This window comes from Erigeron canadensis, chromosome 3 (assembly GCF_010389155.1).
Source record: "Erigeron canadensis isolate Cc75 chromosome 3, C_canadensis_v1, whole genome shotgun sequence".
NCBI classification, from domain to species: Eukaryota; Viridiplantae; Streptophyta; class Magnoliopsida; order Asterales; family Asteraceae; genus Erigeron; species Erigeron canadensis.
The window spans coordinates 6,145,504-6,169,322 of NC_057763.1; the positions used below are offsets into that span (position 1 = coordinate 6,145,504).

At 35.9% G+C, this 23,819-nt stretch overlaps 2 protein-coding genes and 1 pseudogene across 2 annotated transcripts; 1 reads left to right on the forward strand and 2 right to left on the reverse strand.

The window, feature by feature from the left end:
• Positions 1-2,060: 2,060 nt before the first annotated feature.
• Positions 2,061-3,261, reverse strand: LOC122593956 (transmembrane protein 230). Its single transcript, XM_043766430.1, has 2 exons — positions 2,877-3,261; positions 2,061-2,383 (listed from the first exon to the last, which is right to left on the reverse strand). Exons 1-2 carry the CDS (start codon positions 3,079-3,081, stop codon positions 2,262-2,264), a joined length of 327 nt encoding a protein of 108 aa, XP_043622365.1. The 5' UTR covers positions 3,082-3,261; the 3' UTR covers positions 2,061-2,261.
• Positions 3,262-4,354: 1,093 nt separating this feature from the next.
• On the forward strand, positions 4,355-5,071 carry LOC122591429. Its single transcript, XM_043763699.1, has one exon. The coding sequence runs from the start codon at positions 4,355-4,357 to the stop codon at positions 5,069-5,071; it is 717 nt and encodes a 238-aa protein (XP_043619634.1).
• A 16,640-nt stretch (positions 5,072-21,711) lies between these two features.
• LOC122591430 lies at positions 21,712-22,711 on the reverse strand (annotated as a pseudogene).
• Positions 22,712-23,819: the final 1,108 nt, after the last annotated feature.

Below are 23,819 nucleotides of genomic sequence, written 5' to 3' on the forward strand. Positions count from 1 at the left end.
AGAACCAACTTACCGTTTGTGAAGCCAACAAAACATCAACAAAGAATAGACCTAGTCATAACCTCGTATGGAAATGAAGAAACGTATTCACCAGGTGCTCAATAAAAAGAAACAAAATTAGAATCATTATTTAAACTCAACTGGAAAGCATTGACACGGACTCCAACAGAGACAACAGATAGATCCAAGTGTATATTTACAGAAATGGAATTTACATAAAAAAAATCTACATCACGGGTTACAAATTTAGAAAATTAAGATATTTGAGTATTTGGCCCAGCAGTATTTTTAGAAATATCGGACGATATGTGCATAGATAACAAACATACTATCCTGATGTATGCTACAGCCTACAGGAATAAAGAATCACAGATAGATACAACAAATAAAGTCGACGCTTGATGTATTCATTGTATTGTAAGGTACCACTTTAAGAATGCTCTTGACCCAGTGACCCTCTTTTTAGTTAAAAAGCAACCTGGTTACCAAACCCACTGTCAAAAGATTCATTATATTTAAAATTCCCCCACATGTGTTACACCACTTATGTTGATAGATAGATACAACAAATAAGTCTCCGTTGATTCTAACTAGGATAAAATACATCCTTTAGGCAGCGTTACATATCAGTATATGTTTGCTCAAGATTTAGGCCAAGATATTCCCCTCGATCCCAAGACCCAGTTATTGTCCTACTGAATTCAGAATTAAACTAAGGTGTTGAGAGATTTCTTAGCTAATAGAGATTTCTATCACATGGATTATAAACCATAAACATTTATAAATTGTTCCTCTGTGTGAGGCTATTTGACACTCTGAAAATCTATACCCGGATAATCATATATTTTCTTTCCCAACACTGCCTATCCAGATTTCGAATCCTAAGTGACAACTCAGTCTCTCTGTTTTGTACTTTGGTACTTCAATGCCGTCTGCGAGAATGGCCATTCATGCAGTGAGGCTAGCTCAAGTTTCAATAGCTAACTGCATTTGTTCTGAATTATACCTAGCTTCCAGTTTTACTAAAGTTAAAGTTGAGCTAGCAAATGTGTGAAGTGTGAACATGGCACATAGACCAAACTTAGTGTTCTTACCTGCTTATGGTGATTTGCACAAATAACGAATGTTGATAGCTAACATATTAGTGGACGGAAAGGGCATTTTTCAGCAACTCCATCTAGTGCAGGGACTAGGGAGTCAAATAAACCCCCTATATCTTAAAGAAGATCCTGGTAAAGAACTAATCACAGATTAAGAATGATACTTTCGCGGTATTGTAAAACCGAAGAGTATCAACCTACAGTAGTAAATCTCAAATATTCAGTCATTGTCATGAGACAAAGAAGTGACCAAGTAACAATTAATCATCTTTCACATCATGGCTATTTGTGTCACCGATCAAAACGGTAAGGTGAAGCTTTGACCAGCGATTGCACAATCTCAAAGATATAAATTGCACTTGATTATCAAAATGGAAAGCTAAAATACTGTTGCAGTAGAAATGCTCAAATTTATGATTTTAATGCAGCTTAGGAGCTCTGTTAGTAATGTTTTCTGGTTACAAACAGCCAAACGGGTCAGCTAAAACAGAACAGTTCATGCTCAAATCTGAAGCTTACAAATAACACTAGATCACATAACGGGTACATGTAGCTAAAAAAAAAGGTGCTTATCCTTTATTTACATCACAAAGCAGACCCACTGTTCAGTCTCAAGCGACCATTACTATGTTATTGCATCAGAGGCTAGCAGGTGAACGACCACAATTCTTGGGATGATGACAACTAATACCTCATTGTATTGCAATGATAAGGCTGATTCTCACATTTACAAAAACCAAATCTTCATGAATGGATAAAGTATATTTACATAAATTTGCTACTCTGTGAAAGAGAAACTAGTTGGTAACCTTATCTTTATGTTTATTCCATATAAGTATGTAACCTGCATATCTATGTGTCCATTTATTAACCAATAAGGCTTCGCAAATTAGTCATAACTTTCAGTGAGAAAAGTTGAAGAAGTATATAGAATCTCAATTACACAAAGTCCTCATGAAATATAATCACGCAAACAAATTCATCATTCTACCACATTATGAACATACCAAACAAAGTTCACATTCATAATTCCTAAAAATCTGAACTCTATAGCTTCTCATTACAATCACAATCCTTCATTTATTTGATACATAAACTCAAAGTATAAGAAAAGAAAAAAACAAACAAACAAATTTACATACAAAACGAGAAGTGGAAATGTTACACGGGAGGTATATTAGAGAAAGAAAAGCCTTTATAACCTTTATAAGCATAATAAGCAATCCTTGTATAATAAAACCCTGGTATAAATAATACCCCTCCCAATATCGCAAAAAACACACCTATCATCACACATCACATAAATATTAGATACTAATTATTTAACTGATAATATTTAATTCGGATAATACATAAAATGAAAACGAACTTTGATCGAATTATCATTCATCGAAACGATCTACTACCAAAATTACGATTAAGGCTGTTCATCTACTTGAATGGATCCAAAGGGTAATGTAATGACGCCACAATCTATTAATGTAGTTTTTAAACGTCTTAGTTTTGCTATAAAAAAAATAAAAAATTAAAATAAACTCTCACCTATTGTAAAAAAATAGAAACAAACTCTGAAAAAGAGTATAATGAGGATAAAAAGAGAGACGTCATCCATGTAACCGTCCACGTCAGCCCCGTAGCTAATTTTGTACAAGAGAGTTGATTTCTAATTTTGATGGATCAAATTAATGGTAATTCGACAAAATTCGTTTCTATATTATGTAATTATCCTTATTTAATTTAAAAATAAAAGAATTAAAAGGGGAGGAAAATAGTTACCGTGAAGGGTGTCGCCGCCGACTTGATTGATGGACATGAAGATGCCGGAGATGATGCCGGCGATGCCAAAGACGAGAAGAGAAAGGGCGAGAGCGATTTCTTTGATGGGGGGACGGTGGTTGGTGTTATGTGAAGTGAAAAGGGAATCAGAATCCATCATTATATCTTCATCTGATATTGAGAATGCGTGATCTACGTATGCCATGCTTTATTATTATTATTATTATTTATTTGTATATATAAATATGATTATGATTATGATTTTTGATTGGATTTTTTAGGGTTTTGATGAGGAAAGTGAAAAAAGAGGAGGAGCAGGAGGGCGTAAGGTGTTTGAGAAGGTGTTGTTCTTTGAATTGAATTTTGGGGGAAGGCGTGTACGTGTACAACTATGATTTGATTAATTGTATTTTACGACTACTCCCGGTTCTTGACCAACATAACAAATATAAAATTGAGTTTTAATGAACATGGTATCCGCATAATGCGACAGCGAGTGAGTAATGACGGTGGTGGCGACATCTATTGGTGTAGATAAAAGTATTTGATTTAAAGAGGTTAGTAGAGATATTTTCTAATATAATGGACTAATCGTGTAATTTAATATTAAGGGTTGATGGTGATTTAATTTATTAAAGGTATTTTGGTCAATTTGCATGTCTCATTTATGTAAACTTTCAACATAGGGGTTATAAATTTTATATAGTATTATAGATAGGTAGATTGGTATTTAGATAGGGGTTATATTTCATTCCTGCTTGTTCTCCTGTTCGTTCATGCTTGGAGGACGAGTGCACACCACTAGGTGTGACTCGTCCTTCGTCAGTTTTTGGTCCGTCCGTCCCTACAGAGACGCAATAGGATTGCCCGTTTATTGTTTTTTTTAATCGAATACTAAAACTATTAAATATATTAAATTCGAATTTGAAGCTAGCCAATGTTACTTTTGAATGTTTCAAACGGTCACCTTAACCATTTATCTCCAAATTTTCCATAAAATTAAACATAACAACACCCATCTACTCCATTGAAAATGTCTAGGAACTTTAGCTCAATGGGGTGACAATTTCTTTAACGCGACGCTTAACTACTTGCCTATTAACTCGTCGGCGCCATCTCAAGTATCTCACACGTCACCATTCACACCACAATATTCACCCTACATACCATCACCAAGTTACCAAAACGATTATCAATACCAACAATGGTTATCCCAACAACAACACCCATCAACCCAACCATCACCATAAGTCGCACCCCAGCCACCACCAGCCGACGCACCCGAACCATCCCAACCAAAAAGGAAAGTCAAAAGAATGGCGAGTCGAAAATAGGGACCCGTAGTCGAGTCATTTATGGAGTCCAAGAAACCTTGGAGTGAGTACGAGATGAAGATTTTGACTGAGTGTTGGCTTGATGCGTCTAAGGATCCAGTTGTCGGGAAAGATCAAACGGGTGACAGTTTCTAGGGGACGGTGATGGAGAACTACAATGCACAAGTGGAACATCATAGACGACCGCATCAGTTGACGTCCAAATGGAGGAAAATTCGAGCTTCGGTTTCCAAGTTCAATGGCATTTGGTCCAAGTACGATGATAACCGAATTAGCGGAGAAAACGACTCCCAAGTGATGGAAGAGGCGCGATCCGCCTATAAAACCGAAGTGGGTGTCGCGTTTAATATGTATGAATGTTGGTTACTTTTGAAGGATAAGTCGTTGATTCTCGCGCCTTCCACTGTGGACGTTATAGGTCGTAATATGCAAAACAGGAAACCGGGAGTCCGGCCGAGTGATGAGCCGCTTAATGTTGAAAGTGATGAGGATGTTCCCGCCTATGAACCCGTCGATCTTGGCACCGAAAATGAACTCTTCGGGTCCGACACGTATGCGCGTCCGGCTAAAGCAAAGACCCCCCGGACTTCCGTGTATTCCGATGCGGGTTCAGATTGGTCAACATCCGACATCGCCGCCCGACTTGAGAGGCACTGTAACACCCGACAGAAGATTATGGAGTCCCAAAAGGAGTCCCCCGCTTTCATTCGCGAGGAAGAAACGAAACGGATGATGTATATGACCCTTTCTTTCATGGGGACAACCGAATTGGACAAGGAGGAGAAGAGGTTCATTAAAGACCCGAAGAAGAAGCTGATGGAAGAGTATGCTGGCATCATCCGAGGTCCCAGCGGTGTTTAGTTGGATTTTTAATGGGTTTAATGTGTTGTTTTTATAATTTTTGGACTTTAATATGTGTTGTTTTTAAATTTTCCTTTTTAATGTGTGTTGTAATTTTTTTTTTATATTTTTTTAACTTTTGTTAATGAAGTATGTTTTTTTTAATTAATTGAATGTTTTTTTTGTTATTGTTAATATAATTAGAAGTATATATATATATATATTGTATTTTAAAATGTTTAAAATTAAATAAATAGTGGGTCCTAGACTAGTCCTGACATTGTGGGTGTTTTGAAGGATGAGTGAAAAGCACTGTGAATACTCTTATGAGTAAACTTCTTTCTTCTATTTAGGTTGGAAATCTGGTTTAGTGTTAAATTTGAATATACAAATTAAAGAATTGCTAAGAGTTTGCATCTTCAACACATATTGGTATTACAATTAAACCGTTCTTAAGGCCATTCACAATTTATAGAAAATGACACAGAAGGGATGTCATTTCTCATTCATCTTTCATTAGAACACTGCTGTCATTGTCGAGAAATGGGCAAAAGATAGAATTGTGAGAGATGTAATCTCGTGCAAGAGTTAAATGTTGAGAGAAAATATAATTTTGTTTGTTTGTGTATAGTATTGTAATTGTATAGTATTATAATTGTAGTGACAGATGAGATGCAACAAAGTAGTGAGAGATAATAAGAGTGAGAAATGCTAAAGTATCCGTAAGACGACATATGATCTTAAAAAGGATAAAACAGATTAAAATTATGCCACAATCCATGGTTTGTACTTTCTACTTCTTCAAGAACCAAGCCATGATTGGGAATAGCATATTTTGTGAGACAATATTTTCCGAACATATAGGCTATTTATTAATCGAAATTTTTCAACCACCGTACGATATAGAATCGGATAATATCTACATAAAATATAAAAGAGGTTCATAGGTTTCAGTTTTCAGGCAGAATATTCAATAAATTGACTTGATCACAAAGGGAAATTGTAATTGGGAAAATTTTTCAAGTATTTGCCTTTGAATTTACCGGAAGGACTTTCCATTTTGCAGTCCCGATATCTTTCTCCAATTTCGATTACCTGCAACATATAATCATCAAATGTTATTTAAACATTATCAAAACCTAATCAACTAAGTAGTTACAGAGAACTATGTTTGATGTAAAAGGTAATTAAGAAAAAAGATGAGCCAATGGAGTTATTAATATGAGAAGAAAAGAAATTCCTAAAATCTAATATCGGATAACAGTATTTGGCAAATTAGGAGATTTGATTAGAATAGATCGGTTACCTTAGGCTTGATTGACGATGTTGGTAGATCTAAAAGGAATCAACGGGGTGGTTGATGTGTGATATGAGAGGCTTCATCAGAATAGACTTGTTTTCTCACCACCTCATCTTCGCCGCCATGACCACCCCCTATCCGCCGCTGCCATTACCACCCCCATAACGAATTCACCTACTTTCTTCAAATTCATACTTACCAGAAAATGATCCTAAAAAAAATGTAAAACGACGGTGGCTGGTGATGATTGTAGGTGGCGATGATTGGAGAGGGTTTGGTGAAGAAAGGGTTGGGGTTTGGTTTGGAGAAGAAGGAGGGAGAGACGAAATCAATGAAGGGTACGCATGTTGAAATGGTATTTGTATAAGGGTAATTTGAAAATATTGAAAAAAATGTTTAATTACTTAAAATTCTGATCCAGTCTATGTTATACAGAAGTATAGACATAAAAATATAGAAGTATAGACCTAAAATTGTTGCTTAGGTGATCTCGACTAACATCAAAAATCGTGGCAAACATATCAATCCAATTATCCGGTGTTTTAGCCCCCGTGAGAAAACTCTCATTTACATACTCAACACTCCTTCTCGACTTAGCACCCATATCAAATTTTGCTATTTTGTCTAAAGTGCTAAACGACATAGTTATCTCTTTTCCATTAACTATGCCTACCAACTTATTAGTCGCAGGAGTATCGCCACGAGTCAGTTTTAATGTACTTAACCACTCCATAATGCCCTCTATGTAAACATAAGAATTCTCACCATTAGTTCAAATTAAAGATTGTTTCCATCCCATTTGCTCAAATGCCTCGTACATTCCAAAACCCTTAAAATCCGACACATCAAGAAACCTTTCACCCAACAATTGATCATCTATGTTTTTAGCCTCCCCCAATTTTTCTTTAAATAACATTGCTTGCCATTCAGGAGCTAAATCACATAAGAAAGTACCTTGTCGCCAGTCGGGTTTTTCATTCTCAACCTCCATCTCCTCGCTTCTCTGAGGTGAGCTTTCCTCTTCTGATGATGATGACGATGATTCTTCAACCACGGGTCTCTTCTTCTTCTTTGGTGGTTGTCTGCTTGATGAAGTATCACCCTTTTTGGAGAAGCTTTTTATCAACTTTCCTGCTGCCTTCTTCATCTTATCAACAAAACTAACAACAAACAATGAACTTTAGCAAGAATTAAAGGATTAAAAGCAAAATTAATAAAAACTTGCAAAAATTCGAATTTGAAGCTCACTGGTATCTCGAGAAGTAGTCTGAAATTGAACAAACAATTATATGTGTTTTGTAGCTCTCGAAAAGTTATGCACTTTAGACCCAAGAATTGTTGAAATTGATGGAGAATTGATGGAGATATGGTTGATTGAATTGTTAAGGTTTATAGAAAAGAATTGGGGAAGAAAAGAATTTGAGAGAAAGAAAGTCGACTGGTATTGTATGTGTGTGTGAAAAGAAAGAGCATGTCCAATTCTGTGGCTACAATTAAATTTTTATATGATTTTCGGATTTTATTAATATAAAAAAAATATCTCGACCGACACCTAGCCTAAGTTACGCTGAAGGTAGCCGTAACCTACGCCCGTTGATTTATACCTGCCGTAACTTACGCCACATGACCCCGTAATCTACGCCCGTTCAAAATTTTGTAACTCCAAAAACCAACAGCTGTAAGCTACGCCGAATGTAGCCGTAACTTACGCCTGGTCAATTTACAATAGCCGTAACTTACGCTTATATTGGCCGTAACCTACGCCTAACTGGAAAATGACTTTTTGGCGTAACCTTAAGCGTAACCTAGGCGTAGTCAGTGGGTTTTGGGCGTAATGTCTCACAGCCCTTTCCAGGGCACCGTAGCTTACGCCCTATTGGGTGTAAGTTACGCCAAGGGTTGACCATAGTTGACTTTCACTGACTTTGGTTGACTTTCGATTTTTTTTTTTTTTTAACTACAGCCACAATACTTTTAAAAAGAATTTGCAATCATCTTAAAGATAAACCCCCTTCCCCAACTTAAAGGTACATTGTCCCCAATGTACACCCGAAATTAGAAATAGGTTAATGGCTCGACTAATTGCAAAAACGCTCACTTTTTCACCCAAACCGACCTTCCCCAACTTAATTCTCAAGCATAGGTGCTGAGAATTAAGTTTCTTGTGTGAATGTGCCATAAAAATACCAAAACAATTAAACTAAAGTTACGAAAAAGAGACATACCGAAATTGAAGATAGAAAACAACAAACAACGGGTTGCCTCCCGTTTAGTGCTAAGTTTAGTGTCCTCAGCCCGACATTACCTCGATTTGATTCATGCAAGATCATAAGATGGTGGACTTGAGATGAAGTTCACCATTTCCTTTGTAGAGCCATTTATGTCGCTTGCATCCAAATAAGGCTTCAAACGGTGTCCGTTGACCATTTGCTTCACACCATCCTTCGGATCCTCAATCTCTATCTCACCAAACTTTCCAACTCTTGTGATGATATAAGGACCCATCCACTTGCTCTTTAGCTTTCCGGGAAAGAATTTGAGCCTTGAGTTGTAAAGCCACACCTATTGGCCAACTTCAAACACTTTCTTCTTCAATTTGGCATCATGAACCGCTTTCATCTTGTCCTTATAAGTTGATGCGCATTCATATGCCTCATTTCTCAACTCTTCCAATTCACATAGTTGCAATTTCCTCTCCTTACCTGCATTCTCAAAATCCATGTTAACGGCCTTAACGGCCCACAAAGCTCTATGTGCTAGCTCAATCGAAAGATGACAACCTTTTCCATAAACCAACCGATATGGTGTGGTTCCAATTGGCGTTTTAAAAGCAGTACGGTAAGCCCATAAAGCATCATTGAGTTTAGTAGACCAATCTTTTCTATCGGGCCTCACCGTCTTTTGCAAAATTTCTTTGATTTGCCTATTGGAAACCTCAACTTGACCACTCGTTTGTGGGTGATAAGGAGTAGCAATTCGGTGGTTTATGCCATACCGTTTGAGAAGTTTGCCAAATTGAAAGTTTTTGAAATGAGAACCCCCATCACTTATGATGACACGAGGGATTCCAAATCTTGAAAAGATATTACTTTGCACAAACTTGCACACAACGGTATGGTCATTTGTTCTAGTAGCTATGGCTTCTACCCATTTAGACACATAATCTACGGCCACTAGAATGTAATAATTACCAAAAGAATTTGGGAAGGGACCCATGAAATCAATGCCCCACACATCAAAAATATTAACAACTAAAATGGGTTGCATGGGCATTTCGTTCCTCTTAGTAATACTACCTAATTGTTGACATCTCACACATTTCTTAACAAATTCAGCGGCATCTTTAAAGATACTAGGCCAAAACAAACCACACATAAGAACCTTATAACCTGTCTTTTGACCGCTGAAGTGACCTCCACATGCAAATGAATGTGCATGAGTCAACACATCTTGAATCTCCTCTTCCGGAACACATCTTCTCACCAATTGATCCGGGCCAACTTTGAACAAATCCGGCTCATCCCAAATATATTGCTTTGCTTGTGCCAAGAATTGTTGCTTCTTTCTCTTAGGCCAATGTTTCGGTATCTTACATGCGGACAAAAAATTAACAATGCTTGCATACCAAGGGATAACAGAAACGGTTAGCAAATGTTCATCCGGGAACGTCTCATTGATCTCCTTGGTTGATCCATCATCTTGAGCTTGAATTCTTGACAAGTGGTCCGCCACCACGTTCTCACTTCCCTTCTTATCTCGAATTTCCAAATCAAATTCTTGTAGTAGCAACACCCACCGAATTAGCCTTGGCTTTGCATCCTTCTTTTCCATCAAATGCTTAACCGCGCTATGATTTGTGTACACAATCACTTTGCTACCACAAATATAAGAACGAAACTTGTCAAGTGCATAAACAACCGCAAGCAATTCTTTTTCGGTGGTTGTATAATTCAATTGGGCATCCGACAAAGTTTTGCTTGCATAATAAATCACAACGGGTTTCTTGTCCACCCGTTGTCCCAAAACAGCACCAATGGCAAAGTCACTTGCATCACACATAATTTCAAAAGGCATGGACCAATTTGGTGATTGCAAAATGGGGGCTTCAACCAATTTTTTTTTTAAAACTTCAAAGGCTTTCAAACACTCATCATTGAACACAAAAGGTACATCTTTTAGCAACAAATTACACAATGGTTTTGTTATGACACTAAATCCTTTGATGAACCTTCTATAGAATCCGGCGTGTCCAAGAAAAGAACGGACATCCTTAACATTGGTTGGAGGGGGTAAAGTAGAGATAACTTTGATTTTGGCTCGGTCAACTTCCATGCCTTTGTTTGAAATTACATGACCCAAAACCGTCCCCTCTTGAACCATAAAGTGGCTCTTTTCCCAAGTTAAAACCAAATTAGTCTCAACACACCTTTTCAAAACCTTAGTTAACTCATTGAGACAATTATCAAAAGTTTGACCAAAAATTGAAAAGTCATCCATAAAGATTTCTAGGGAATCACCGACCATATCCGAGAAGATACTCATCATACACCTTTGAAAGGTGGTGGGAGCATTACACAACCCGAATGGCATTCGCCTAAAGGCAAAAGTCCCATAGGGGCAGGTGAATGTGGTCTTGTGTTGGTCATCGGGATGGATATCAATTTGATTATAACCCGAATAACCATCTAGAAAACAATAAAACTTCTGACCTGCAAGTTTCTCGATGATTTGATCAATGAATGGCAATGGGAAATGATCTTTTGAAGTAGCGGTGTTCAACTTCTGGTAGTCAATGCATACCCTCCACCCGGTGATGGGTCGAGTTGCAATTTGCTCACCACTATCTCCTTTCACCACTTGAATTCCAGCTTTCTTAGGTACCGTTTGTGTTGGACTTACCCATGTACTATCTGAAATTGGATAAATGATTCCAGCATCCAACCACTTTAGCACCTCTTTCTTCACCATTTCACGCATATGTGGGTTCAATCTCCTTTGAGCATCACATGAAGGTTTTGCTTCAGCATCGGTGATGATTTTGAGCATCATAATTGAAGGGCTAATTCCTTTCAAATCGGCAATTGTCCATCCAATAGCCGCCTTATACTCCTTGAGCACTTTTAACAAAGCCCTTTCTTGAGTTTCTTCCAAGTTCGATGCAATGATCACCGGTAATGTTTGTTCTTCTCCTAAAAATTCATATTTCAAATGAGATGGGAGCTCTTTTAACTCAACTTGTGGTGGACTTTCAATGGAAGGCTTGAGATGAGTATCAATATGATCCGGTAGACTTTCCACCAAATGAGTCCATGGTGGTCTACCTTCTTGAATTGCCATGATCTCCTAATCCTTCTCTTCCTTCTTCAATGTTTCACTATGCTCCGCAATTAACCTGTCAACCAAAGCACAAGACTCCCGTGTGTCCTTCTCATTTTCATGAGAAATACACTCATCAATGACGTCCGCCATAAAGCATTCGTCACTAACTTTGGGGTTAGGAACACTAGCAAAAACATTCAATCTAATCTTACGGTTGCCAAAGGTCATTTCAACCGTACCCCTTTTATAATCAATTAATGCATTAGCGGTGGCCAAAAAGGGTCTACCCAAGATAACGGTGGGTTGCCTAACATTACCGCTTGGTGCAAAATCAAGTACCAAAAAGTCTACGGGGTAGTAAAAATCCTCCACTTTAACTATGACATCTTGGACAATTCCCCTAGGGAGTTTGAGTGACAAATCAGCCATCACCAAGGTGGTGTCGACTTTTTCCAATGGTCCAAAGTCATATTGGTCATACAAAATACCCGGTAGGATACTCACACCCGCCCCAATATCCAAAAGTGACCTTTTCATTTTAAAATCACCAACTTGAATTGTAATCAAAGGTGCTCCTGGATCTTGGAGTTTGGGTGGGAGTATGCCCATCATAACGGCACTAACTTCCTCATTTAAAACAATTTTCTTTGGAAGCTTATGATGCCGTTTTTGGGTACACAAGTCCTTGAGGTATTTAGCATAAGCCGGAACTTGCTTAATTATATCAATAAGAGGTATATTGATTTTCACTTGTTTAAAAATTTCCCACATTTCTTCCTCATGGGGACCTCTTTTGTTAAGTGCCGGTCTAAGTTTTGGATCAATTAAAGCCAAAGGAAAAGGAATGGTATTACCCTCCATATCCTTTCCTTGTTTTTCAGAAAATTTACCATTAGACCTATTGTTTTCTACCTCCTTAAAAGACACTTTTTTACTTGGTTTAGGCAAAACAAATTCCGGTTCATGTTCACTATCCTTATTCTCATCAACATCCTCCACCACACCATCAACAAGTGATGATGGAGGTTCAACTTTATTATCATAAATCCTACCACTACGAAGAGTACTTACATTGTTTATCTCCACATTCTTGATATTCTTTGAGCCGCCACTTTGGTGTTGTGGATTGATCTTTGTGTCACTTGGTAGCTGCCCCGGATTCTTTCTCAACGCAGCCACATCCTCCGCCAATTGACCAACTTGCTTTTGCAAACTTTCAACCGTTTTGTCCCGAATCTCATTCTTTCGATCCATTTCCTTCAAATACTCCATAATCTCCCCAGTTGATACCTCATTACCTCCCAAATTCCCACCTTGGTTATTACCTTGTTGATAGTTCCTTGGGTAGCCTCTATTGAACCCTTGATTTTGGCCACCTTGATAATTTCCTTGGTTGTAATTTCGGTTTTGGAACGGTTGAGATGGTGCTCCACTGGTTTGGTTGTTTCCTTGAAAGTTCGGGTTGAGTTGGTTTGATGAATTCCCAAATCTAAGATTGGAATGGTTTCTCATTCCCGGATGATAAGTGTTGGAGTTCATGTCAAATGGCCTCTTTTCTCCAAACACTTGATTCACCTCTTCAACTTCTTCCGGGAGTAATGGACATTGCAAAGCCGTATGCCCAAGCTCATCACAACTCTCACAAATCGGGTATTCTTGAGAAACTTGAGCAACACCCCGATTTTCAGCTTTCCCCAACTTGGCAAACTTTCGCTCCAATGCCTCAATTCGATCTTTTGTTGCTTGATCACTTGTTGATGATGATGAAGCAATTGGATGCCTTGCCCTCCTATTTGATTGAGCTTGTCTCTTTGAATTCACACTCATCTTCTCCAAGAATTCCCAATCAACATCTTCGGGATTTGTCAAGAAAGTACCATTGCTAATAGAATTCACATCTCTTTTCTCTTCCGGTAACAAACCATCATAGAAAGCCGTGATCAACTCCCATTTAGCAATCCCATGGTGTGGACAAGTTCTCAACAACTCATTAAACCTCTTGAATGACTCATGAAATGTTTCACCTGATTGTTGTTGAAAGGTTCTAATGGAGGTTCTTGCATCACTAGTCTTTTGCATTGTATAATACTCATCCAAGAATTGTTTTTGCATTTTAGCCCATGTGAAGATACTACCCGATGGCAAAGCTAAGAACCATTGCTTCGCTTTATCCTTCAAAGTGAACTGAAACAAGACTAGCTTAACCTCATCCGGAGAGAATCCTTGACCTCCAATGGTACCACAAATAGCCTCAAACTCTGACAAATGCAAATAAGGCTCCTCCATTGCTTTTCCATAGAAACTCGGTAATATACTCAAACATTGAGGTCTTACTTCAAAAGCTCTACCCCTCAACACCTGTGGTACTATAGGTGAAGCATTAACGGCTATGGCGGGTCGGAAATGACTATCAACTCCTTGTGGTGGAGGTTGATAGTTCATGTTTGGAGCAGCTCGGTTACGTGGTGGGTAAATTGGGTGGTTTCCATGACGGTTGTGGTTTGGTGGTCCTTGAGGAAATCTTTGGTTAAATGGAGGTTGGTTAAATTGCGGGTATTGGCGGTTTGGTGGTTGAACATAATCCTCCCCATCATTCCATTCATACCCATCCGAATGGTCATCAAACCTCCCATCATCCCAATTAGCAACTCGATCATACACATCCTCCGTATACCGTGATCTATCTCCAACATTGGTTGGTGTTCCAAATCGGTGAGGAGTTGTAAAACCACTCCTCTCGGATCGGGGTGGTTGTTGATATTGGTCTTGATGTTGGTAGTTTGGTTCAAAGTTGGGTTCATGTTGAATTCCGGCGGGTTGGGTCTTTGGTGGAATGTTTCTTTGTGAATTACCGGGGTCACTCATAGTTGCACGGTGAAGTACTCGGTTTCTCCTAGCTATTTTCTCAATTTCCGGATCAAACAACAACGGTGACTTCTTCTTTGAATACCTCGTATGCATATACAAACAACCTGTAGCCTACACACAATGAACACACCTAGCGTAAAATTGAAATACAAGAATAAAAAGGAAATAAACAAACTAACAACTAAAACTAGACTACTTCTTTTTGGATTTTTCTGAAAATTTTAGCAAATTAAAAACAAACTTTAACACTTTGCACAGCGATTCCCCGGCAGCGGCGCCAAAATTTGATCGTTATCGTTGGACCGATCAAAAATATAAACTAAATACCACTAATTAGTGAGGGTAAGTCGAATATCGTTCCACAGGGAATCACGAGAAAGTGTTAAACAAGTTTACAAAGTTAATTAATCTAGGCATAAACTTAAAATCGATTGATTGATTGATTTAGTTAAAACTAAAAATGATTATGAACTTAACACAATAATTCAATTAAATAGGATAGACCATTCTCATGCACCCAATTATGTTTTCAAATATGTAATCTAACTTGTACTCATTGGAAATCACATAGACATGATTCGTTATAACGTTTGGATTGAATGAATTTAAGAACTAGATTAGTCGGTTATGATGATTCACGATAATGAAAACCGGGGAATTGACACAACTAGATATCTAATTCATTAACAAGATTACAAGTTCATAAGAGATTCTTCCAATAATAATTGATTAACAAGCATTTGAAATCAAAAGATAGATGAAATTCATTCAAAGTTATAAATTAGTAATCATTCAAATAATCCAAACAATATTAGATGTAAAAGACTAATGAAGAATTAAACATCTAATCCAATATGAGTATGAGAAAGATTGAACATAAATGTCTTACATAATTGTTCACATGAGAATGATCAAAAGAAAACCTAGCCTATCATCTTCATCATTGAATCTTCAATTTGAATTGTCATCTTCATGAATTGGTGATTTGATGATGATTTTGGGGTCTTCTCTATGTTAAGAACTGATATTGTGAGTGAAAATTATGAATGGTAACTTCTCAAGTCGTCAATTGAATGGTATATAATTGAAAGTTAATTAAAACCATAAAAATCGGGTTTTTGATCTGCAACTGGCGTAAGTTACACCCCTCCTGGGCGTATCTTACGCCCATGTGATTTTGCCTGGCGTAACTTACGCCTATCCCAGCGTAGGTTACGCCTGTTGTAAATTCCAGAATTCCAGATTTTGCTTCTTTGGCTCTTTCGACTTGTTCCTTGATTCACATTAGCTCCAATTGTCACCTATGGCCTAAAATCACTCAACAAATATAAAAACGCCCTACTTGTCTATTAACAAGCACAAATTAGTCCGGTTTAGCATCTTAGAATCATGCATTCTAGGCGTTTATCAGATATAAAAAGTGAGGATAATTTAATGTTAATGTGACTTAAGTAGGGCTAATGTGGCTTAAGTTGCCAATTAAAACGTTTTGTTTATCTATTATTTTTTCTTTTTTAAGTATTTTATGACATTATTTAGCGAGATACTTGGTCAAATCTTTTATTTAAGGATTATATAATGAATAAAAACTTTCAAATTTTAAACTTAATCACATACTTACTTAAGTTATTATCTAGAACAATGGTTATATATTATCAAATTATTTTAGCATTAAATCAAATATAATGTAGTTAAATAATTTTTTTTCTTCTCATCCTTAAAATTTTAAAAAATCTTATTTTACGTACCTTTTAGTTATTCATTTTTTGGAAAAAAAAATCTCTTCCAGATTATGTTGATGGTTTATTTATGAAATATATATTATATACTTTATTTTTGATTTCATTTGTTGTTGCATGGTTTAGACATTATATAAAAAAATAAGTTCATTGTTTAGTATTCAATATTCATTTATGATGTATTTTAATAAGTTAAATTTGAATACGTTCTTGCTACAATATTGTAGTCTGATCCTTCAAATTTGAAAGATGCATTATTTATTGTAACTGGACTTTTATGACAACGAATTATTTACCATGCAACGCATGCGTTTTAAAATAGTAGAAAATAAATTGATTAATAATAATAATAATAGTAATAATAATAATTAACATTGATTAATTTAATAATAATAAGAGAAAACTACGTTTTTCGTCCCTAAACTTGGCACGTTTTATATTTTTCGTCCTTAAAGAAAACTATTGAATGAGTGTAGCCAAGGCCGGTTATAGAGGTGGACAAAGTGGACAACGGGCCGAGGCCCTATTTTTTAGGGGGCCCGATTTTTTTTTTGTATATATAATAATATATATGTATTTAACTTAGCTCATTACAAATTATAACAATTAACCAAAAAACTAAACCATATAATTTAACTTACATAAAAAAGCTCACTTACACACCTTTTTACGGATGAAAAAAGTTATATATTTCAATCTTGGAATGTAGTTACAAGCTATTCTAATATTCTTGTAGACCTAGACTACTCTTTAATAAAGTAACAATATAAAATGCTATTACATCTTTTGATTTAATGTATAGAATGTATAAGTATATCCAACTTATATAATGAATGTATTGAACTATAATATTTTTTTGTTCCGTTAAATATAACTTGTAAAATGATATATATTTTTAAAGATTATCTTAATAATCCTCATAAAACTACAAAGTGATGAAATACGGATTCTACTAAATCTCTTTTTTAATATTATTTTTAAATTTTTTCGCATGTCATTGAGAATAACTTTTGTTATGTTTATTAATATACTATAACTTTTTTCATCATTTTATAAAAATAGTTTATGTAGATAGAACTTCAATAAATTCATACTCGACAACTTAATAACCTCAATAAAATTAGTAATATAAAGTCTAACTTAAGGGTCTTTTTTCTGACTCGTCCGAGGTCTATAAATTCTCAGGGACGGCACTGAGTGTAGCCAATATCAAATAATATAAAGAAACACAAAAATCTATGAACACAAGACGATTTATCGAACGAGACAATAAGATAAATGTACTATTAACACAATGAATAAATACAATGAAACATAAATATGTTATCTCTACCAATGTACTAAAATACGATTGAGGTTTTCCTTAAGTGACACATGACACTATATTTAAATGTCACATGTCTCTTTTATGAATCGATTGGTGCCATTTCTTCTCTTTTAGGCTATACTTAATTAAACTTATTTTTTCCTTTTAAGATAGCATTATTAAACAATAAACATTCATACTTTTAGTATTATTAATTTTAGTATTATGTTTATTATGATCATATATAATTAAAAATAAATACGTAAACTATTATTCAACATTTTCGATTATTGAACTTTATAAATCATCAAACTAACCTACAGTTATACTATAATGCCTTTGTTAAGTATATATTGTGTTATCTAGATTTCAATAAATATATTTGATAAGCATAAGTATCAAAAAAAATTGTAATATGTCTTTTACTCTTCTTTCAAATACGGTTTATATACTATTAGGCAGTTTTGAAATTATCAAAATGAAAAAAAGTGAAAAGAAAAGTGGAAAGGACGAAAAGTGAAAAAAAAAATTAACAAACTTTTGTAACCTTAACAGAGAAAAACTAACGTTGTTATCACGGGGACGAAAAGTGAAAAAAGTTACCAAGTTTAGGTTTTTTTTTTAGCTAGTTTTTCACTTTAAGAATAAAAAGTGCAAAATGTGACAAATTCGAGAATGAAAAATGTAATTTTCTCTAATAATAAATCATATGATGATGATCGATGAGATTAGGGAAGAAAACCGTTGAACACATGTAACGTGAGTCGCTGATTTCGGCTATAAAACGTGATCTTCTTCCTCCCTCCCTCCCGCACCGCCACAACTCTCTCTCTCTATATATATATATTTATCAGCTGAGCCTTAATTAGTTTTTGTCTTTCAAACTCTGATGATTTACAAAATTTTATTTTGCTACAAGAGTTACGAAGAGTAGATAATTAACAATTTGAATATCACACAAATAATATAATAAACTTATGTTGTATAGATTTGTAAACGGATTATCTCATGATTCCCGTAGTTATATTGGCTAGTTAATTTATTTAAGGTGGCATTGTTAATTTTAGCGTAGATTTGGTAGTTTACAAAGAATGAAAAATATAATAATTTACTGATGTTAATTTGAAATAGTTCAAATGCCACTAGAGGGGTTGACTCGAAGGGTTGCAGGCTCTACACGATGGATTTGGTACATGATACAGCAAGTATCATGGCAGAAGAAGATAGGAGAAGCAACTTGTCAGATGATATTATTCATCAGATTTTGTCTTTTGTTGACATGAAAGATGCGATTCGAACTAGTACGATTTCTAGGAGATGGAAGCTTATTTGGACTACATTGCCCCATCTTAACTTAGATACTTCAGAGTTCCGTCATTTGCCAAATTCGTGAAGCATGCACTATCTCATCGGAATAATAGTGCATCAGTTTCTTCAGTTAATCTAATATTCACAGGAGCACCGACCAGTTTTGCTGTCAAAAGTATTATAAAGTATGCATTCTCGCATAATGTTAAGCAACTGACTATTAGATGGGACGCTAAAAAGTCTTTTCAGTTCTCACACACTTAAAAGTCTCACTCTCACTGGTATGAGTGCAAGATGCTTCGTACTAGCAGAATTAGGTTGGGACTTTCCATCTTAAGAAACTTTGAACTTGACGAATATCGAGTTCCTTGGTGGTACAGATAAGATCATCAACCCCTTTTTCAAGTGTGTGAATCTAAAGAGTCTTAATTTAGATCGGTTATGCATGTCCAAAGTGGGGATATTCTTCATATATGCTCCACAACTTTGTAATCTTGGTTTCCAGCCATACGTGTAATATAGGAGTATGAGTTGGAATATGAGTAGAATAAAATGTCGTTAAAAATATATATATATATATATATATATAGAGGAGAGATTATTTGAGAACTCCTAAAAAAAAAACTCAAGAACTCCTCTACACCCTTGGATCAAAGAAAATAGATGGACAAAATTAAAAATAAAAAACTCCTCTCAACACTAGAGGGGTATTTTCGTCAGCTCATTTTTTTTCTCTCTCTTACTTTAATATAATTCTATCTAATTCACTAAAAAACTTTTATCTCACAAACCGTAAATCGTTAGACGAAAAGAAAAGCATGGGTAGTCTTAGAATTTCATCCTCTTTCATATGAGATGCGATTCGATATACTTTTGACGACTTTTTAAATTTCATTTTTTTTCCATCACGTTCATCTTACACATGTGTAAGTTGTACTTACCCATGGGCAAGTTGTACTTACCCCTAATACATCTCGCTCTAGGGTTTAGGGTTTGAAGGTTGAGGGTTAGCCGTAACCCTCGGGCTTCAAACCCTAAACCCTAGAGTGTGAACCCTCATCCTTTTTAGGTTTTTAGGGTTTAGCATTTAGGGTTTAGATTTTTCAGGGTTTTTAGAATGTAGCGTCCCCCTCGGATTAGCAATTAAGCTTTAGGGTTTAGGGTTTGAAGTTGTAGGGTTAGCCATTAGGCTAACCCTACAACTTCAAACCCTAAACACTAAAGCGTACCGTGTACCCGCTCTAGGGTTTAGGGTTTGAAGGTCGAGGGTTAGCTGATAGGCTTACCCTTGGGCTTCAAACCCTAAACCTTAGAGTGGGAACCCTCATCCGTTTTAGGTTTTTAGGGTTTAACATTTAAGGTTTAGATTTTCCAGGGTTTTTAGAAAGTAGCTTCATTCTCGGATTAGAAATTAAGCTTTAGGGTTTAGCATTTAGGGTTTTACAATGCGTCCTCATCTTTTTTGAACTTTATAAGTAACATACCCATGTGTAGGTTGTACTTACCCATGGGCAAGTTGTATTTACGCATGGGCAGGTTATACAACTCACTACTTCTAAGTCTTTCCTACACATGTGTAGGTTGTACTTACACATGTGTAGGATGAACGTGATGAAAAAAAAAACGAAATTTAAAAAGTCGTCAAAAGTATATCTAATCGCATCTCTAATGAAAGAGGACGAAATTTCAAGACTACCCATGTTTTTTTTTCCGTTTAACGATGTACAGTTTGTGAGATAAAAGTTTTTTAATGATTTAGATATTTTTTTGATTTAATAAGAGGAGAGAAAAAGAGAGTGCTGAACAACTTTTTTAATAATGACAGAGAGAAAGAGAGTGCTGAACAACTTTTTTAATAATGACAAACATGTACTTCCTGATCTTGATGAATGGAGGGCTGAGATTGGTTCTCGCGTTCTTTTTTTTAGTGGTTCTCAAAATAACTCACCCCTATATATGTACATATCATGTTATTGTTGGTTAGCTTGAATTCAGGAATATTGGGGGTAAATTGGTACTTAAACATCCTATTCACTCACGGAATGGAGAAAAAATAGGGGGTGGTGGGATGAATAAAAAAGCTAGAGGTTAAGGGAATCGGTTTATAGGAGGAACTAGTTGGAGACCCGTGTGAAACACGGAGTAACAATAGGCATTTTAAAATAACCCAAATTATTACGATAAAATATGTTAGAACAACTGAAAGTATTACTTTTAATTGTCGCTCTTGTCCCTCCCTACCACCCGTTGCCGCTAACACGAACACGATCACTGTGCGAGCATATATTTAATATATATACATAGATGATAGATGTACACATATATGCACAATGTCACAAACTTGTAAATTTTCAAGCATATATATATATATATATACCATACACAAATTAAATCACAAACATATATCTATAATCCCCATAAACCTATTAAAAAAATTAGAGATGACAACAATATTATGATCAGATGAGATCGATGATCATTATACATGAACGGGGCATATATAGCTTCTCCTTGTTTATCCAACTAACTATAGATTTGGAAGCTTGTATTATGTTCAGGTGTTTATTTATTATGGTCAAGCAATACATATATTCAATTCATAAAATTGAATCTGGTTATTTGCTGAGGATGCACAATATATATAAAATTAATGAATGCAATGATAACTTTCTATAATATGGTTTCCATATCATAGATATGAATGGAACTTAAAACAATAACAAAGCAAATCTTCTAGATAGCAAAACAGGAAAAACAAACATAAATTGAACGATAGAGCAGTTGGTTCGATAAACTTGTAAAACAATGAGAAAGGAAATAGTCATAGATATTGCAAAACTTCTTTGTAAACCACATTAGTTGTGGTGTTAGTGATGTTGTTGTGTTGGTCGCAAATCAAATGTTCAGTCCTTTTTTGCTCTTCACCCTTGACACAGCCACATACAACTGTCCATGACTGAATACGGGTCGTGGGAGATACAAGCCTACTCGATCAAGGGATTGTCCTTGGCTTTTGTTTACTGTCATTGCAAAACATACTGCTATAGGAAACTGCCTTCGACTAATCTTGACTGGGATCCTTTTGTCAAAAGGTGTCATCTTCAATCTTGAAATTAGAGTACAGTGGCCAACGTTGGTTCCAGTAATTACTTTTGCTTCAATCACATTTTTCCCAAGTCGCATCACCTGCAACCGGGTGCCGTTGCATAGACCATTTGGTTGATCAATGTTTCTGAGAAGCATGACGGGCGTGCCAACTTTCAACACCAACTTGTGGTTAGGTAATCCGGATATTTGCAAACTGTTTAACACCTCAGTGGAAAATAATGCGCTATCAATATCCGTAGCTTGTTCTGATTCACATATACCATCCGAACTAAGATATATCTTTTCAGTACCTGCCATCATTTTTTAGAGTTTATGTTTGATTTTTCATAATAATAAGTAAAGGTAATTAAAAAGGTGTGGTACGGTATTAAAAATAAATGTAAGAAGAAACATAAAGTCAAAAAGTTACCTGGCATCATTTCGAGCAACTTTTCATTTATAGAATTGACTAAATTGTGAGTTGGAGCAAGGATGGCTCTTTGTTGAAAATAAATAGGATCACCCAAGTTGTTATTCATCTCAGGATAAACAAACGAAATCAAAGAAGCAAAAGGATCATCGGTGTCACCAATAAGTAAGTCACCAGGGATTGGAATCTCAACTTCACCGTCATTTGGCTCTCCAAGAATACCATCACCAAGCTTCAATATCCATTCTGCAAACTCTCTGATTTCTTCTACATCAGCTTGGACACTTCCCACTTGTAGCCTCATATTAACCGTCAACTTCAGGACACGACAATGGTCCCATAGATAAGAGGAATTCAAAGATGCATTAACAATGTTGCTTCTCGTCCCTTTAGGAATCACTGGTAGAATCTGCCTAAAATCACCACCAAAGACAACAACCTTTCCCCCCAAAGACTGTATCTTTACTATTTGCCCTACTTGAACGTAAAATATCCCTCATTGTTCTATCAAGAGCCTCGAAACAATGTTTGTGTATCATGGGTGCTTCATCCCAAATGATCAATTTTGTCTTTTTTTATATTAAAGCAGCCAGATCACTCTTAGGGTCGATGGAACACATAGAGTTTTCCAAGATGTGAATTGGAATAATAAATCTTGAGTGTGCAGTTCTGCCACCATCTAGCAAGAGAGATGCAATTCCACTTGAGGCAACATTTAGCACTATATCACCTTTAGACCGCAAAGCAGCCGTTAATGTTTTCCATAGAAATGTCTTCCCAGTCCCACCATATCCATATACAAAAAATACACCTCCGTCATCTTTATTTACTGCTTTAATAACTGTATCATATACATTTAGTTGTTCTTGTGTCAAGCTACTCAGATAAGTAGCATGCTCGGTTTGTAGAGTTGCTTTATCGTACATAAGCTCACTTCTTATCAACTGATTGGTCGATGCCACATATTCATCATCCGGGCAAGGCATCTCTGGGAAATTTTTTAGTGTACTGCCATTGCTTTTTAGCAAGTTTTCAATATCTGACGGACAAAGATTTTTAAGTTCGTTTTCCTGAAGAACCAAACCTACAATATACCCAAAAAATCAAAAACAAAATATACTTGATAATGTAAGCAAATCAATATATATATATATATATATATATATTATACATATGACACTGAAAAACAATATATATGTGATAAATGAAATAAAATCGATCACCTGGACAATTAAGAATGCAACGTTGCCTATGCTGAAGGTCGTCACTTAGAAAGGTCCAAGTTTTCGACCCCAGTTCATGGGGACACGCTATGGAATTTGAAAGCAGCAAGCAGCAGCATGACAAAGAAATTACGCAAGTACGACGCGGTTGCCCATGAGCTCGCTTCTTTAATGGCATCAACATATTCC